The 18268-nt window shown below is 47.3% G+C and overlaps 1 protein-coding gene across 1 annotated transcript in view; it reads left to right on the forward strand.

Moving 5' to 3' along the window:
- RPGRIP1L (RPGRIP1 like) overlaps positions 1-18268 on the forward strand; it is a 343339-nt gene that overhangs the window by 259785 nt on the left and 65286 nt on the right. Inside the window, 1 exon segment of the mRNA XM_030204315.1 lies at positions 7833-7930. Coding sequence (XP_030060175.1) covers positions 7833-7930 — 98 coding nt within the window.

Below are 18268 nucleotides of genomic sequence, written 5' to 3' on the forward strand. Positions count from 1 at the left end.
TCAGGAAGTATTCAATGGGTTGCCAGACCTTTTCCACAAATTGTAAATCATGTAATTTGTATTCAGCTGCCCTTTCATATTTATAATACAACTAGTAAGAAAGGCCCGTTTCTGACACAAGTGAAACGGGCGCTAGCAAGGTTTTCCTCGGAGTGTGTATGTTTGAGAGACTGTGTGTGTGAGTGACTGTGTGAGAGAGAGAGTGAATGTACGAGTGTGTGTGTGAGAGAGAGAGAGAGAATGAGACTGGGTGCGAGTGTGTCTGTGAGAGAGATAGTGTGTGTGTGAGAATGAGAGTGTGTGCCAAGGGTCTCCCCCTCCCTCCCAGCTCCAGGGTCGTCCCCCTCCCTCCCTCCGAGTTCCAGGATCATTGTCCCCCTCCCTCCGAGTTCCAGGGTTGCCCCACCCTCCCTCCGAGTTCCAGGGTCCCTCCCTCCCTTCCACTTCCACGGTCCCCCCTCCCTCCCACTTCCACGGTCATCGTCCCTCTCTTCCTCCCTCTCTCCCTTCCAGTTCCAGGCTCTTTTCCTACAAATTTTAAAACTCATCTTGACTTACCTCGTCGGGGTTACGGCAGCCCCCCTCCCTCCCTCCCTCAGAGTTCCAAAGTCATCCCCTCCCTCCCTCAGAGTTCTAGGGTTGTCCCCTCCCTCCGAGTTCCAGGGTCGACCCCTGCCTCCCTCCAAGTTCCAGCATCGTCCCCTCCCTCCCTTTAAGTTTCAGGGTCCCTCTCTGAGTTTCAGGGTCCCTCCCACCCTGTTCCAGGGTCCCCCCTCCCTCCCTCACAGTTCCAGGTTCCCCCTTCCCTCCCAGTTCCACGGTCGTTGTCCCTCCCTCCCTCCCTTCCAGTTCCAGGCTCCCTCCCTACGAATTTTAAAACTCTTGACTTACCTTGTCGGGGTTACAGCGGCCGGCAGCAGCGGTAAAAGGCATGCAGGCTCGGCCCTTTTCTCTCTCTGAGCTGTGGTCCCGCCCGCATTTCCTGTTTCCACAAGGGCAGGACCAGAGCTCAGAGGGAGAGAGAGGGGCCGAGCCTTCATGCCTTTTACCGCTCCTGGGGGGTGCCGCGTGTGTCTCTGAGGGGGTTTACCCGGCGGTACCGGCAGTGTTGAGGCAGGTTGTCTTTCTGCTTCGGTGAAGTTCTGTGTGTGAATCTGTGTCCGGGCAGGCAGGTTGCGCTATTCTTTGAGTCCATTGATGTGCCTCGTGCTGCTATCGTGTGGTTGGTCAGTGCTGCTTGTGACAAACCAGGAAGCATGCTAACGTCAGGACAGGAGATGGATACAGCGTTACAGGCTGCACAGACCCTTCACTGCCAGGGAGTCAGCTTCAGAACGTTGGAGGTGCTTTTTATTATAGTAGATAACAGTGTGCCATCAGAACCTGCCTGGTTAAATCCTTTTGAATATTGACCCCTACTTCTGTAGTTTTTCCAGGAACACAATTTAGGGGCATAGTTGAAATCAACATGGGACCCATTTTCAATACAAGGTCTTTCCCTTGAAGATTTGAGAATACTCACAAAATGCCTGACAATAACTTCTACCTGTCTCAGAAAGCAAGGTCTTTTCTTCTTCCATTATCTGGATGCCTGATAATATAAAGCATTTGTTACCCTGAAGCACAGAATCAGCCATGAAGAAGGTGGTAAACATGCTTCACTCTTTGGGATTCCTAATCAACTTTGAGAAACTGAAAGGGGTCCATCCATAACCAATACATATGAGATAGATTTGCATGCACTGCCTCAATTGCATGCAAATTTAACTCATGAATATTCACTAAAAATCCAATGGGATAGGTGTACCCTGAGGACTGGGTTGGGAATGGCTGGAGTAGAATATTAGTCTTCTTTACACCTTTCTCTTAATTTAGCTGGTACCCATGATCATCTACAAAGTGAGACAGGACAAGACCATGGTGCTCTTTATAGCTTAAGGGTTCTCAGCTTACTCCTTGTGCCATCTACATGAATATGTAGGAGATAAATTTACATGTACTACCTCCATTCTGTTCAATCTGTCTCAGGCATATTCATTGTGGGCATTTGAAAACCTGACAGACTGGATGTGTCCCAAGTACTGGGCTCAGAACCCTTGTTGTAGTTTTATCATGGCTTTATCAAGTTTGGTTTCCTTGTCTGCATGCTCCTTAATAAATGCCCAGTTCTCCTGTATTTCAGAACAGGCTCTACATCTACAGATTCTGTTCTAAAATACTGGTGAAATGAGTTTCACGGACCTGCATGTCTTAATTACTATTTCTACAACTTATGTAAAATGGGACTATGTATTCCCAGGGCCCTATTACACTATTTATTTCACTCATCCTTTTTTGGCCTGAACACTTCTTTGGTGCTTGTACACAGTGGTGTGCTGGTAAATGTTTAACAACAGGCTCTCTCCCCGGTCCCCCTCTGCCCCTCCCCCAAATTGCAGAGCTGGCTATAGTCGGGGAGAGAGCCTGGGGTGGCAATGCATTACTCCAGGAAAAAAAAATTAAATGATCACAGGTTCCAATCTAATTCATGTTTAATGTGCGATAAAATGCCATAAATAAGTAAATAAATATAAACTTTTAATGTTGAGCACCTGATTCTCAAAGTGAACATATTCCAAACACTATAATGAAAATAAAATGATTTTATTTCTCCCTTTGTTGTCTGATGACTGTTTTTCTGATCATGCTGGCCCAGTATCCGATTCTGCTGCTATCTGTCCTCTTAACTCCGTTTCCAGGGCTTCCTTTCCATTTATTTCTTTCCTTTCCTCCTTTCTTCTTCATTTCTGGTCCTCTGCAGACTTGACTGTCCAGAGGATCCAGATTCTGCCTATTTTCTTCATCCATGTGCAGTTTTTCTCCTCTCTTCCTTTTCCCTCATCTCATTTACTTCCTCACTCTTCCCTCCCCTCCATCCATGTCCAGCATTTCTTCTCTCTCCCCTCCCCTCCATACACCCTCCTCTCCCCTGCCCTCCCCTCCAGCCACTCATGCCCAGCGACTCCCTTCTCTCCCTTGCCCCCCTCCTCCTCCTCCTCCAGCCACCCATGTCCAGTGACTCCCTTCTCTCCCCTGCCACCCCCTCACCGAGTTGTTCAGCGAATTCTTCGGGGCAGGCAGTCTTGCCTGCCGGCACTGACTCTCCCCCGCTGCCGGATCGCTTTTCAAAATGGCCACCGAGACTTACAAGGGCGGCCTCCAAGACTTCAGCAGAAGTCTCGCGAGGCCGCCCCTGGAAATCTCGGCGGCCATTTTTAAAGAGCGATCCGGCAGCGGGGGAGGGTCAGCACCGGCAGCAGGCAGGCAAGATTGGCTGCCCCGAAGAATTCTGGACAAGGGTGACTCAGCCAGGTGAAGGACCGGATCCGGAGGGAGGGAGGGAAGAGGAAGGAAGGAGAGCCGGCTCGCAAGTCGGAACAAAGTTTAACAACTGGCTCTTGCGAGCCGGTGCGAGCCGGCTCCAGCACACCACTGCTTGTACACCTCAGCAATATGGTGGCTCATCATACATAATTGGAGTTTCACACAATAGCGCTGCATCGTCTGATATCAAAACTTATGAAGGACCTTTGTCATATACAGTCTCCAGTTAGGTGACCCCTGGTTTTCTGGGATATGAACATACCTCTCACCTTTCAACGTTTTGAGTCTAAAGATCCTTACATGGGCAGTCTTACTCCGTGCACAGATATAATGACTGTTAAGAATAAGCAAGCTATAGGCGCAGTTTTTGTAACCTTCACATCTACAGTTCTTTCAGAAAAGAATGTTTCTCTGAATATATCCCAAGCTTCTGCCAAAGGTAGTTTCTGTGTTCCATTCGCTTTGTTGTTCTTCCTTCTTCCCAAAGCATCACATATCCAAGGGAGAAGAAATTATACACTGGACTGTAAATGGCCCTTGCCTACTTTTTCTGGAAAGAACAAAGCCACACCATCAATCCACTCAGTTTTTCGTAGGTTTCACCCAAGTAGAAGGATGCAACATTATACACATGCACCTTTTCCAATTGACTGATATACTGCATAGTTCACTATTAGAGTGTGGCTAGTTTCCATCTCCACAACAACAGAAAAGCGCCTCAAATAAGAATCATAATTTAGGTAGAGTTCAGATCTAAAAGGGACCCATTTGTTCAGGAACTATAGACAAAATCTTAGAGAGAGCCTGGTTTTTGGTCTGTACATTTATATCACATTATTCTCTAATTAGCATATTCTAAATGGATAGTATTTTTAACCTTCCATACTTCAAAGGCTTTTCAGTTTGTAGTCAACTCCCTTCTGTACAGGCCATACAAAAAGAATATCCTATACCAAGAAAAATTACCTTCAGCTTGGGATTCCTCATTGGTTTGGTTGATTTCAACCTGCTTGTTGATGGAGAAAATGAGATGGCTTACCTGTAACAGGTCCCCTGTAGACTGCAGGAAAAAACAGACATATAAAACTGCCCACAGTCCTGCGGAAGTTGTTCACAAGTTCTTCAATAGACTGAAGGACACAGTGGAGTCAGATACTTGTGCAGGAACCCCCATGCATGCTCAGAGAGTAGGACCTATGAGTTACCATCAGATGATGTCACCCACTGGTATGTCCAATTTATCCTGCTGCCTATGGAGAAACCCCTGTTGCAGGTAAACCACTTCACTTTGCTTACCAGTAACTGCTGTTTGTGGACAGCAGGGTAAGTCAGTTACACATTGTGACAAAATGCCTAGCCACCCGCCTGGGGCTAACCCTGTGGCCAATTGGAGGGTCTGTCCCCAGCACAGCTCAGGTCCGCCTGCATCTGCCATTTGTGCTCTACACTAGCACCCTCCACCCCATCAACTGGGTCTCACTCGCCTCTGGGTGAGTCTCCCACTCTCAGGTTACTCCCTGGTGATTTCCAGGTTACTGAGGTCACACTCTTAGGGGTCCCACAGCACCCAGAAAGCACCCAAAGACCAAAACACAAACCACCAGGATTCTTAGTCAGACAAGGACAAGCAGAGCCAATAAACAATTATGTTTATTTTCATAAAAATATTGAACAGTGAACTATAAAAACTAATGGAACATAACAAGCAAATAACAGGTAACTGAATAAGAATCAATTATAAAACTATCTAAACATTTTATCATTACTTGGATAGTGCCTGGAAAGTTCAGAAACAAGATACAGCTGCTCACAGATTATGAAATCTAACTGTTCAGAGGGTCTCAGGAAAAGAAAACCTTCTCTTTCTACTCCCTTATCTGAAACTAAAACATATCACCTCACTGCTTCAACTGACAGCTTTTTGGTAGGAAAAATAAAACTGTCAGTTCTGTTACAGTTTTAACAAAAAAAGACAATCACCATCTGCTGACCAATTAGGAGGAATACATGTCATTAGTAAAATAATACAGGTCATAGGCTTAGAAATCCACTTTTTCGTCACACACATACCTTCCTACTTCCCACTGAAGCACAAAATTATCTTTATATTGTGTTCTTTATATGACTGGGGGAGGGGGATATGACATGTGAAGAGAATAAGCCAGCTACGCAATAATTGTATTTTCCTCCTTTGTGTTTAATGTAACTTGTTATAAGATTGCATATGCACAGCTAGTTGTAAGATTGCATGTTCCATATCCAGGTGGTGCTGCTGATATCACCCATTTATGTGAATTACTTAATCGTGCTATTTGTGGAGAACACTAGTTACAGCTAAGTAACTTTGAGGGGAATAATTGAACGGCGCCAGCGAAATACATGGCCGGCGATGTATTTTGGCGACGCCGCAAACAGCTGGCCAGACCAATATTTTCAAAAAAGATGGCCGGCCATCTTTTGTTTCAATAATACGGTTCCGGCCAGCCAAATGCCTTGAATTCAAGGCATTTGGCCATGGAAGGAGCCAGCATTTTTAGTGCACTGGCCCCCCTGACATGCCAGGACACCAACCGGGCTCCCTGGGGGTCACTGCGGTGGACTTCAGAAAAGCTCCCACATGCATAGCTCCCTTACTTTGGGAGCTGAGCCCCCCCCCCCCCAAAAAAAAAAAACCCACTACCCACAAATGTACTGCACCCACTAAAACTGCTCCAGGGACCTGCATACAGCCTCTAGGACTTATTGCTGCTGTATAACTTTGGCACAGCAGTTCACACCTGAAGACTAATCTCTCTGGAAAAAGTCCTTTCTTGAAATAACCACATTTACTCACAGTTAACTGCAGATCAGAGGTTGTGCCCCACTGGCAAAGAGTCCCCTGGTACTAAGATTAGCAGTAGGTCAGAGCTGGCACAATGGTGTACAATGCCCTCTTTCAGCAACATTCAAGGTAAGAACTACGTTCTCTGACGTGGGTAACACAGGAAAGGGATCTAAAACTGTCTTACAAAAATGGCCACTACCGCATGGACTACAACAGGAATCAAAACGGGGCACACTCTGACCCAGTAAGCAGGGGGAAAAGCAGAGCCTACTAACTATCAATACCTATACCCACCACAATGCATTGCTGATGTGGCTCTGCAGTGCAAATAACAGAAAAGGTGCCACACTCACCCCAGAGCCACATCACAAGCAGGCAAAGGCTGTCGGAGGACAGAACACATTCTGCTGTCATGGAGGTGGGTACGGCATTTGAGGCTGGCATAGAGGCTGGCAAAAAAGTATTTGTAACCTGTTTTTTATGCTGGGAGGGGGTTGTTGACCACTGGGGGAGGACATCCCCGATTCCTTCCAGTGGTCATGTGGTCAGTTCGGCCACCTTTTTGAAGCTTGGACCTGAAAAATAAGGGACCAAGTAAAAGCGGCCAAATGCTCTTCATCGCCGTTTTTTTTTTTTTTTCCATTATGGGCTAAAGCCAGCCATTTCGGAACCTCGCCCATGTCCCGCCTTCGCGTCACTGCCAACACGCCCCCTTGAACTTTCGCCGGCTCTGCGATGGGAAAGCGGCGATGGTGTCAAAATAGCGGCTTTCGATTATACCGATATGGCCGCTTTTGCGAGATCGCCAGCCATCTCCCGATTTGTGTCGGAAGATGGCCGGTGATCACTTTCGAAAATGAACTGGTTTGTATATGATGCATCTAGACGTTGAGAATAAGACATATACCATCTAATATAGAAATGTCATCTGTTCAGAAGAATATCCTTCCCTGAACTAGTTTCTGTATTCTTCATGCTATACTTATGCTTCACTTATATGTTTCATGTTTGCATGGGTTTCTATTAAAGGACTTTGCCTCAACAATCCACGTACTTAGATTCACAGTGATGAGGATTAGCAGGTCGAAAGAACTTACTAACCACCATTTTTAGAAATGAAATAAAAATAGATGAAAAAAGGTATTTTTCTAGAATGTATCTATTAACTAAGGGCTTTTACAAAGCCGCACAGCATATGAGTAGAAGCCCATAAGAATTGAATGGGCTTCCTGTCATTTGCTATGCAGGAATCGTTAGCACGGCTTTGTAAAAGAAGCCCTAAATTATATAAAATGTTTTTTTGCTAGCAGTTCACCTTTTGAATCAGTGTGTTTCTATAATATATTTTCTAAAATTTACAAATTTCAAGCAGTGCAAAACAAATTTATGCAGATTTAAGTTGTTACATACTTATTTAAATTGAGACATTCTAGAACACATCATTTCATCAACTTACATCTGACTATTGATGTAGAAGCAGCAATACATAATATAAAAAGCAGCAGAAACAAGTTCTATTCAAAAATATTTTTGCCATATTATTTATATGGAAAGTTGAACTTGATCTTTCTTCTCAGACCTATAAAGGATTATAAATGTAAATTCTTTTAAATAAACTCTAATTGTATTTGTTGCCTTCTAACAGATGAAGAGGAGATCCAGATGAGTGGTGCCAATGAAACAACAGTATCAGACAGTGATGATGCGATAGTTCCCAGCCCAATAGCCAAAGATATCAAACAGGTCTGTTTTTTAAAAATTATTAATGTTATATGCTTGTTATATAATACTCCTCAATCCCACTATACCATCCAGATCTTCAGAAAACATTTTTTAAATTACTATTATAACTGAAGCAGAATTTATTCAACCAAATAATTATTCTCATACATAATCATCAGTTCATACATTTTTTAACTGACTTGTGGGCTCATTTTCAAAAGAGAAAAGCATCCAAAAAGTAGCATAAATCTGCATTTGAACGTTTTTCTCACAAAAACATCCAAATTGGTATTTTTAAAACCAATTTTTAGATGTTTTTCTATGAAGTCCGTCAGAAGCGCGTTCAAATCTCAAGGGGGCATGTCAGGGGCGTGTTAAGGATGGGATTTGGGCGTTCCTAGCACTTGGATGTTTTTCAGCCATAATGGAACAGAACAAAACCGTCCAAGACTAACACTAAGACGTTTTGAGCTAGACCTGTTTTTATAACAAATAAGGCACAAAATGCCCTAAATGACCAGATGACCACTGGAGGGAATCAGGGTTGACTTCCCCTTACTCCCCCAGTGGTCACTAAACCCCTCCCACCCCCCCACCACAAAAAATGTGATTAAAAACATTACTTGCCAGCCTCCATGCCAACCTCAGATGTTATACTCAGGTCCATTAGAACAGCATGCAGTCCCTGGAATAGTCTAGTGCTGGATGCAGTGCACTGCAGACAGGTGGACCCAGACTCATACCTCTCCATACCGGTTTTACTTTTTGGAAGAAACTGTGAGCCCTCCAAAACTCATCAGAAACCCACTGTACCCACATATAGGTGCCCCCTTCACCCATAAGGGCTATGGTAGTGGTGTACAGTTGTGAATAGTGGGTTTTGGGTGGGTTTTGGGGGGGCTTAGGCAAGATAAGGGCGCAACGGTGAGATATGTACCTGGGTGCATTTTATGAAGTCCACTGCAGTGCCCCCTAGGGTGCCCTATTGCTTTCCTGGGATGTCTGGGGGACCAGTCTACTAAAAATGCTGGATCCTCCCATATCCTAATGTCTTGATTTTGTGTGTTTTGCACTTGGACGTTTTTTGTTTGAAAATGGACCAAAAAACAAAATGTCCAAATCACAAAAGCTCATTGAAAACAGTATTTTTGAAAACAAAAGATAAACATTTTTCTTTTTTGAAAATGACCTTCTTTCCAATTCAGATTAGTTGGACTTAGACTTCATATTGAAAATGCTCTTCTTGGTGAGTTTATAAGAACTAATAACAACTTCTAATAAAGAATATTTTTAAAAATTATTTTTGTCATATTATCTTCACCCAAAATCATTCTTCAGATATGGAGTTTATTGGATTCCAGGAAAAGGTTTATCACAGAGACTATGGTAGGATCGTTATTTGCTTTATAGTAAGTCACTCTTAAACCAGTCCAACAGGTAGTACTCATTCAGTTTGATCTATTGAGTTCATTTGATCTGGTGGATCATGAGAGCCTGTTATCCATTCTGAATGAGTTGGGCTTGACAGGTAAGGTCTTACAGTTGTTTAGTGTTCTTTTTTTTGACAAAACGATCTTATCGAAAGAAGATGCAGGGTGTCCTTTCGGACATATGGACGGTTAATTATGTTGTTCCTCTGGGATCCCCATTTTCCCTTATCCTATTTAATCTTATGATAAGGTCATTAGGTGCTAAATTAGATTCTTTCAATATTACACTTTTCCTGTATGCAGATGATATCACAGTATTGTACCCTATTTTCTATGATAGGCAGCCATGTGAGAGATTAGGGATTGTTTGGAGATGGTGAATAGTTGGGTGTCTTCCCATAGGTTGATATTAAATAAGGAAAAAACTCGATTCCTATGGATTGGTCACTCTGAAAAGGTTTTTGATGTTCCCTCTATGACACCAGGTGCCACCCAAATTGCTTGGGAGGGGGTTACCAGAGTGTTGTGAGTGCAGTGGGATGGACAACTGACTATGGTTCATCAGATCAACAGTGCGGTGAAGCTCTCTTTTTTGTTGTTGTTGCAGCAGCTTCGGTCTGTTAGAAATATTTTTGATCATCCCACATTTCAGTTTTTAGTTCAGACTTTGGTTCTGTCACACCTCGATTATTGTAATGTTGTGTATACTGAGTATTTGCAGGTTTTATTACGAAAGTTGCAGACACTTCAAAGCAAAGCGGTAAGGCTGATTTATTCACCACATAAATTTGATAAGGTTTCCCCTCTGTTTATTGATTACCAGCAAAGGTTAGAGTCCAGTTTAAAGTTTTGCTTTGCTTTTTAAAATTTTATGTGATATGAATCCAGTATGTACGTTGATCTTTGTACAAATGTTATGTCATACTAGTGGGGTTCACTTTCGAAATTCAATGTATTTACAGTTTCCTTCTGTGGTTCAGGTGAAATCCCATGGGCATTTGTCTTCCTTTGCTTATCAGGGGGCTTGGCTTTGGAATGCTCTTCCATTCGCAATAAGGATACAGAGGAGTTATTTGTCTTTTCAGAAACAGTTAAAAACTTTCTTGTTTTCTAAATTTGTATTTTGTAAGCGGTAATATGATTATACTGTTTTTATTCTTTATTTTTTATGTGTACTTATTGTTTTCCTAGGAATGTCCTAGTTTTCTTATTACTGTGATCCACATTGAACTGAGAGGTATTTGCAGACTATTTATTTTATTTATTTGTTACATTTGTATCCCACATTTTCCCACCTATATGCAGGCTCAATGTGGCTTACATAGTACTGTAAGGGCATTCACCAATTCCGGTAAGAACAAATACAGAGTGGTGTTATGGAAGAGTAAGGTTCTAGTGTGAAAGACGCGTTATGGAATCATAGAGAGGAAGAATGAGTTTCTCCGAGGACAAGCAGGCTGCTTGTTCTCACTGATGGGTGACGTCCTCGGCAGCCCCTCCAATCGGAATCTTCCTAGCAAAGTCCTTTGCTAGCTCTCGCGCGCCCGCGCGCACCGCGCATGCGCGGCCGTCTTCCCGCCCGAAACCGGCTCGAGCCGGCCAGTCTTCTTTCGTCCGCACTCGATACGGCTGTGTTTTTGTCGTGTCGAGCCCCGGAGAGTCGACCTCGCGCGTCCGTTATCTAAATCGACGTGTTTTTCTTCGGAAAAGTTTCATTTTCGTTCGGAAAGTGCTCCGGAAACCCCCTTGGGTTTCGTTTGCCCCTTCCCGTATTTCCAGTTTTGCCCCGGTAAGTTTTCTTTCGTTGTCGGGGTAGGCCTCTTTTCGGCCTCGGTCGAGATTTTTCTCCCTTAAAGTTTTGGTGCTCCAAATTCGTCATTTCGGATTTTGACTTCGCCGGCGTGATTTTTCCGCCCATGACATCGAAGCCTTCCAGCGGCTTCAAGAAGTGCACCCAGTGCGCCCGGGTAATCTCGCTCACTGATAGGCACTCTTCGTGTCTTCAGTGTCTGGGGGCCGAGCACCGTCCCCAGAACTGTAGTCTGTGTTCCCTCTTACAAAGGCGGACTCAAGTAGCGAGATTAGCCCAGTGGAACGTTTTGTTCTCGGGCTCTTCGTCGGCATCGGCACCGGGGTCATCGTGTGCATCGACGTCATCAGCGTCCAGACCTTCTTCCTTGGCTGCCAGTGCATCGAGGCATCGGCCCTCTGCATCGGCGCCGAGACATCGGATAGCTGCATCGACGTCGGTGGTACCGGGACCTCGTCTCCTGATGTCGTCGGACGGTGGTGCATCGAGTGGAGTGCAGGTGAGGGCTGTCCATTCCCCTGCTGGTGGCGGTGAGCCCTCGGGTGGGTCTCCTCCTACCCTGAGGGCTCCTGCGGTACAGCCCCCCCGAGATCGACCCCCTTCGCTCTCGGCCCCGAGGAAGCGACGGATGGATTCTACGTCCTCCTCGTCGGTGCCGGGGAGCTCCGGTGACATGCTTCGGAAGAAGTCGAAGAAGCATCGACACCGGTCCCCTCCCCGCGTCGGCACCGAGAGCTCTGGGTCGCCGAGGGAGTCGGCACCCAGCAGGCATCGGCACCGAGAGGACCGCTCACCCTCTGTTCAGGAGGTGTCGATGCGCTCCACTCTGGACAGCCCGGAACAGCCTCCACGCCCGGAACAGGTTCTGACGTCGACGCCTGCATCGACCTCCATGCCTTTCTCTGCAGCCGCTCTGAACGAGAGCCTCCGGGCCGTTCTCCCAGAGATTCTGGGAGAGCTGTTGCGCCCTACCCCTCCGGTACCGGCGGTGCTTGCGCCTCCGGTACCGTCGAGCGTGGCGCCGGCTGGCCCATCGCCCGGGGTGAGGTCCCCGACGTCGGTACCGCGTGCGGTGCCGACTGCGGCCACCTCCCAGGAGGGCTCCCTGACTACGTCGGCGGAGGGAGCTTCGCCGATGCGGGCGAGGGAGTCTACCTCTCGACGCCCCCATCGTGGACGTGGCTCCACGGAGTCGAGCCGGGCGCGGTTGCAGACGCAGGTCCGTGAACTTGTGTCTGACACCGAGGGTGAGGCCTCGTGGGAAGAAGAAGGAGATCCCAGATATTTCTCTGACGAGGAGTCTGAGGGTCTTCCTTCTGATCCCACTCCCTCTCCTGAAAGACAGCTTTCTCCTCCCGAGAGTCTGTCTTTTGCTTCCTTTGTCCGGGAGATGTCTACGGCCATCCCCTTCCCGGTGGTTGTGAAGGACGAGCCCAGGGCTGAAATGTTTGAGCTCCTGGACTATCCTTCTCCACCTAAGGAAGCGTCCACTGTTCCCTTGCACCATGTCCTGAAAAAGACATTGCTTGCGAACTGGACCAAGCCACTAAGTAATCCCCACATCCCCAAGAAGATCGAGTCCCAGTACCGGATCCATGGGGACCCAGAGCTGATGCGCACCCAGTTGCCTCACGACTCTGGAGTTGTGGATCTGGCCCTAAAGAAGGCTAAGAGTTCTAGAGAGCATGCTTCGGCGCCCCCGGGCAAAGACTCTAGAACCTTAGACTCCTTTGGGAGGAAGGCCTACCATTCCTCTATGCTCGTGGCCAAAATTCAGTCTTACCAGCTCTACACGAGCATACACATGCGGAATAATGTGCGACAGTTGGCGGGCTTGGTTGATGCCCTTCCCCCTGAGCAAGCCAAGCCTTTTCAGGAGGTGGTCAGGCAGCTGAAGGCGTGCAGAAAATTCCTGGCCAGAGGAGTTTATGACACTTTTGATGTTGCGTCCAGGGCCGCTGCTCAAGGTGTGGTGATGCGCAGGCTCTCATGGCTGCGTGCCGCCGACCTGGAGAATAGACTCCAGCAGCGGATTGCGGACTCGCCTTGCCGTGCGGACAACATTTTTGGAGAAAAAGTCGAACAGGTGGTAGAGTCTCTCCACCAGCGGGACACCGCATTCGACAAGTTCTCCCGCCGGCAGCCTTCAGCTTCTACCTCTACAGGTAGACGATTTTTCGGGGGAAGGAAGACTGTTCCCTATACTTCTGGTAAGCGTAGGTACAATCCTCCTTCCCGACAGCCTGCGGCCCAGGCTAAGCCCCAGCGCGCTCGCTCTCGTCAGCAGCGTGCACCTCAGCAAGGCCCCGCGGCTCCCCAGCAAAAGCAAGGGGCGAGCTTTTGACTGGCTCCAGCAGAGCATAGCCGACATCCAAGTGTCAGTGTCGGGCGACCTGCCAGTCGGAGGGAGGTTGAAAGCTTTTCACCAAAGGTGGCCTCTCATAACCTCCGATCAGTGGGTTCTGCAAATAGTCCGGCAAGGATACACCCTCAATTTGGCCTCAAAACCTCCAAATTGTCCACCGGGAGCTCAGTGTTACAGCTTCCAGCACAAGCAGGTACTTGCAGAGGAACTCTCCGCCCTTCTCAGCGCCAATGCGGTCGAGCCCGTGCCATCCGGGCAAGAAGGGCTGGGATTCTATTCCAGGTACTTCCTTGTGGAAAAGAAAACAGGGGGGATGCGTCCCATCCTAGACCTAAGGGCCCTGAACAAATATCTCGTAAAAGAAAAGTTCAGGATGCTTTCCCTGGGCACCCTTCTCCCCATGATTCAACAAAACGATTGGCTATGCTCTCTGGACTTGAAGGATGCCTACACACACATCCCGATACTGCCAGCTCACAGGCAGTATCTGCGATTTCAGTTGGGCACACGCCACTTCCAGTACTGTGTGCTACCCTTTGGGCTCGCCTCTGCGCCCAGGGTGTTCACAAAGTGCCTAGCTGTGGTAGCAGCGGCGCTTCGCAGGCTGGGGGTGCACGTGTTCCCATATCTCGACGATTGGCTGGTGAAGAACACATCCGAGGCAGGAGCCCTGCAGTCCATGCAGATGACTATTCGCCTCCTGGAGCTACTGGGGTTTGTGATAAATTACCCAAAGTCCCATCTTCTACCAGTGCAGAAACTCGAATTCATAGGAGCTCTGCTGGATTCTCGGACGGCTCGTGCCTATCTCCCAGAGGCGAGAGCCAACAACTTGTTGTCCCTCGTCTCGCGGGTGCGAGCGTCCCAGCAGATCACAGCTCGGCAGATGTTGAGATTGCTGGGCCACATGGCCTCCACAGTTCATGTGACTCCCATGGCCCGTCTTCACATGAGATCTGCTCAATGGACCCTAGCCTCCCAGTGGTTTCAGGCTGCTGGGGGTCTAGAAGACGTGATCCACCTGTCCACGAGTTTTCTCGAATCCCTGTATTGGTGGACAATCTGGTCCAATTTGACTCTGGGATGTCCTTTCCAAATTCCTCAGCCACAAAAAGTGCTGACAACAGATGCGTCTCTCCTGGGATGGGGAGCTCATGTCGATGGGCTTCACACCCAAGGAAGCTGGTCCCTCCAGGAACGCGGTCTACAGATCAATCTCCTGGAGTTGCGAGCGATCTGGAACGCTCTGAAGGCTTTCAGAGATCGGCTGTCCCATCAAATTATCCAAATTCAGACAGACAATCAGGTTGCCATGTACTATGTCAACAAGCAGGGGGGCACCGGATCTCGCCCCCTGTGTCAGGAAGCCGTCAGCATGTGGCTTTGGGCTCGCCGTCTCGGCATGGTACTCCAAGCCACATATCTGGCAGGCGTAAACAACAGTCTGGCCGACAGACTGAGCCGCTCAACTCCAGAGTGGTGCGCCAGATCTTCCAAGCGTGGGGCACCCCCTTGGTGGATCTCTTCGCATCTCGAGTGAACCACAAAGTCCCTCAGTTCTGTTCCAGGCTTCAGGCCCCCGGCAGACTAGCATCGGATGCCTTCCTCCTGGATTGGGGGGAGGGCCTGCTGTATGCTTATCCTCCCATTCCTCTGGTGGGAAAGACTTTGTTGAAACTCAAGCAAGACCGAGGCACCATGATTCTGATTGCTCCTTTTTGGCCGCGTCAGATCTGGTTCCCTCTTCTTCTGGAGTTATCCTCCGAAGAACCGTGGAGATTGGAGTGTTTTCCGACCCTCATCACGCAGGACGAAGGGGCTCTTCTGCATCCCAGCCTCCAGTCCCTGGCTCTCACGGCCTGGATGTTGAGAGCGTAGACTTTGCCTCTTTGGGTCTGTCAGAGGGTGTCTCCCGCGTCTTGCTTGCTTCCAGGAAAGATTCCACTAAGAGGAGTTACTTCTTTCTGTGGAGGAGGTTTGTCGTCTGGTGTGACAGCAAGGCCCTAGCTCCTCGCTCTTGTCCTACACAGACCCTGCTTGAATACCTTCTGCACTTGTCTGAGTCTGGTCTTAAGACCAACTCTGTAAGAGTTCACCTTAGCGCAATCAGTGCATACCATTACCATGTGGAAGGTAAGCCGATCTCAGGACAGCCTTTAGTTGTTCGCTTCATGAGAGGTTTGCTTTTGTCAAAGCCCCCTGTCAAGCCTCCTACAGTGTCATGGGATCTCAATGTCGTTCTCACCCAGCTGATGAAACCTCCTTTTGAGCCACTGAATTCCTGCCATCTGAAGTACTTGACCTGGAAGGTCATTTTCTTGGTGGCAGTTACTTCAGCTCGTAGAGTCAGTGAGCTTCAGGCCCTGGTAGCCCAGGCCCCTTACACTAAATTTCATCATAACAGAGTAGTCCTCCGCACTCACCCTAAGTTCTTGCCAAAGGTCGTGTCGGAGTTCCATCTGAACCAGTCAATTGTCTTGCCAACATTCTTTCCCCGTCCTCATTCCTGCCCTGCTGAACGTCAGCTGCACACATTGGACTGCAAGGGAGCATTGGCCTTCTACCTGGAGCGGACACAGCCCCACAGACAGTCCGCCCAATTGTTTGTTTCTTTTGATCCCAATAGGAGGGGAGTGGCTGTAGGGAAACACACCATATCCAATTGGCTAGCAGATTGCATTTCCTTCACTTACGCCCAGGCGGGGCTGGCTCTTGAGGGTCATGTCATGGCTCATAATGTTAGAGCCATGGCTGCGTCGGTAGCCCACTTGAAGTCAGCCTCCATTGAAGAAATTTGCAAAGCTGCGACGTGGTCATCTGTCCACACATTCACATCTCATTACTGCCTGCAGCAGGATACCCGACGCGACAGTCGGTTCGGGCAGTCAGTTCTTCAGAACCTGTTTGGGCTTTAGGATCCAACTCCACCCCCCGAGGGCCCTGTTTGTTCTGTTCCAGGCTGCACTCTCAGTTAGTTGGTAAATTTTTTAGGTCAATCTCAGTTATGTCCTCGCCGTTGCGAGGCCCAATTGACCATGGTTGTTGTTTTGAGTGAGCCTGGGGGCTAGGGATACCCCATCAGTGAGAACAAGCAGCCTGCTTGTCCTCGGAGAAAGCGAATGCTACATACCTGTAGAAGGTATTCTCCGAGGACAGCAGGCTGATTGTTCTCACAAACCCGCCCGCCTCCCCTTTGGAGTTGTGTCTTCCCTTGAAGTGTATTGTCTTGCTACATACTGGACTGGCCGGCTCGAGCCGGTTTCGGGCGAGAAGACGGCCGCGCATGCGCGCGAGAGCTAGCAAAGGACTTTGCTAGGAAGATTCCGATTGGAGGGGCTGCCGAGGACGTCACCCATCAGTGAGAACAATCAGCCTGCTGTCCTCGGAGAATACCTTCTACAGGTATGTAGCATTCGCTTTCTGTCCATTACGAGATTTGATTTTGTTGTGGTGCAGGGTTCAGGCATTTACGTTGGGTTGGTAGGGTATGCCTTTTTGAACAGATTAGTTTTTAGTGATTTCTGGAAGTTTAGGTGGTCATATGTTGTTTTCACGGTTTCATAGTTGTGTGCTTATGTAGGAGAAGCTGGATGCATAAGTTGATTTGTATTTAAGTCCTTTGTTACTTGGGTAGTGGAGATTTAGGTATGTTCGTGTTGATCTTGTTGTGTTTCTGCAACGTTCCTGCATTGTTTCAAAGCTCCCCCAAGACTCCCACCATGAAACCACTTAATGTGAGCAAGTGCAAAGTGATGCATATGGAAAAAAGGAACCCAAATTATAGCTACCTAATGCAAGGTTCCATGTTAGGAGTCACCGACCAAGAAAGGGATCTAGCATCATCATTGATGATACCTTGAAACCTTCTGCTCAGTGTGCTGCAGTGGCTAGGAAAGCAAATAGAATGTTAGGAATTATTAGGAAAGGAATGGAAAACAAAAATACGAACATTTTAATGCGCTTTTATCACTCCATGGGATGACTGCACCTCGAATATTGTGTTAAATTCTGGTCACCACATCTCAAAAAAGATATAGTGGAATTAGAAAATGTACAGAGAAGGGTGACGAAAATGATAAAGGGGATGGGACGACTTCCCTATGAGGAAAAGCTTGAGGCAGCTAGGACTCTTCAGCTTGGAGAAAAGATGGCTGAGGGGAGACATGATAGAGGTCTATAAAATAATAAGTAGAATGGAACAGTTAAACGTGAATCATTTGTTTACTCTTTCCAAAAATACTAGGACGAGGGGGCACGGAATGAAGCTACAAAGTAGTAAATTTAAAACGAATCGGAGGAAATTTTTCTTCACTCAACAAGTAATTAAACTGTGGAATTCGTTGCCAGAGAATGTGGTAAAGGCGGTTAGCTTAGTGGGATTTAAAAAAAAACGTTTGGACAGCTTCCTAAAGGGAAAGTCCATTGACCATTATTAAAATGGACTTGGGGAAAACCCACTGCTTATTTCTAGGATAAGCAGCATAAAATGTATTGTACTTTTCTGGGGATTTTGAGTATTTGTAAAGTAAATTGTATTTAGCTGCAACCATCGCAGTTTCAATGTCCAACAATAATGTTGATGCTCCTGAGTGAAAAAAAACCCACAACACTGACACAGTTGTATTTCAGGCAAAGACTCTGCTTCAGGTTTGTCATTTCTGCAAAAGCTCACACAGACAAGACATCAGTTTGTGTTTGCAAATACTTCAATATTATTGCCAGACTTTACTGCAAGAATCTATAAGACTTTCCAC

Source organism: Microcaecilia unicolor, chromosome 5 (genome assembly GCF_901765095.1).
Source record: "Microcaecilia unicolor chromosome 5, aMicUni1.1, whole genome shotgun sequence".
Taxonomy (NCBI): Eukaryota; Metazoa; Chordata; class Amphibia; order Gymnophiona; family Siphonopidae; genus Microcaecilia; species Microcaecilia unicolor.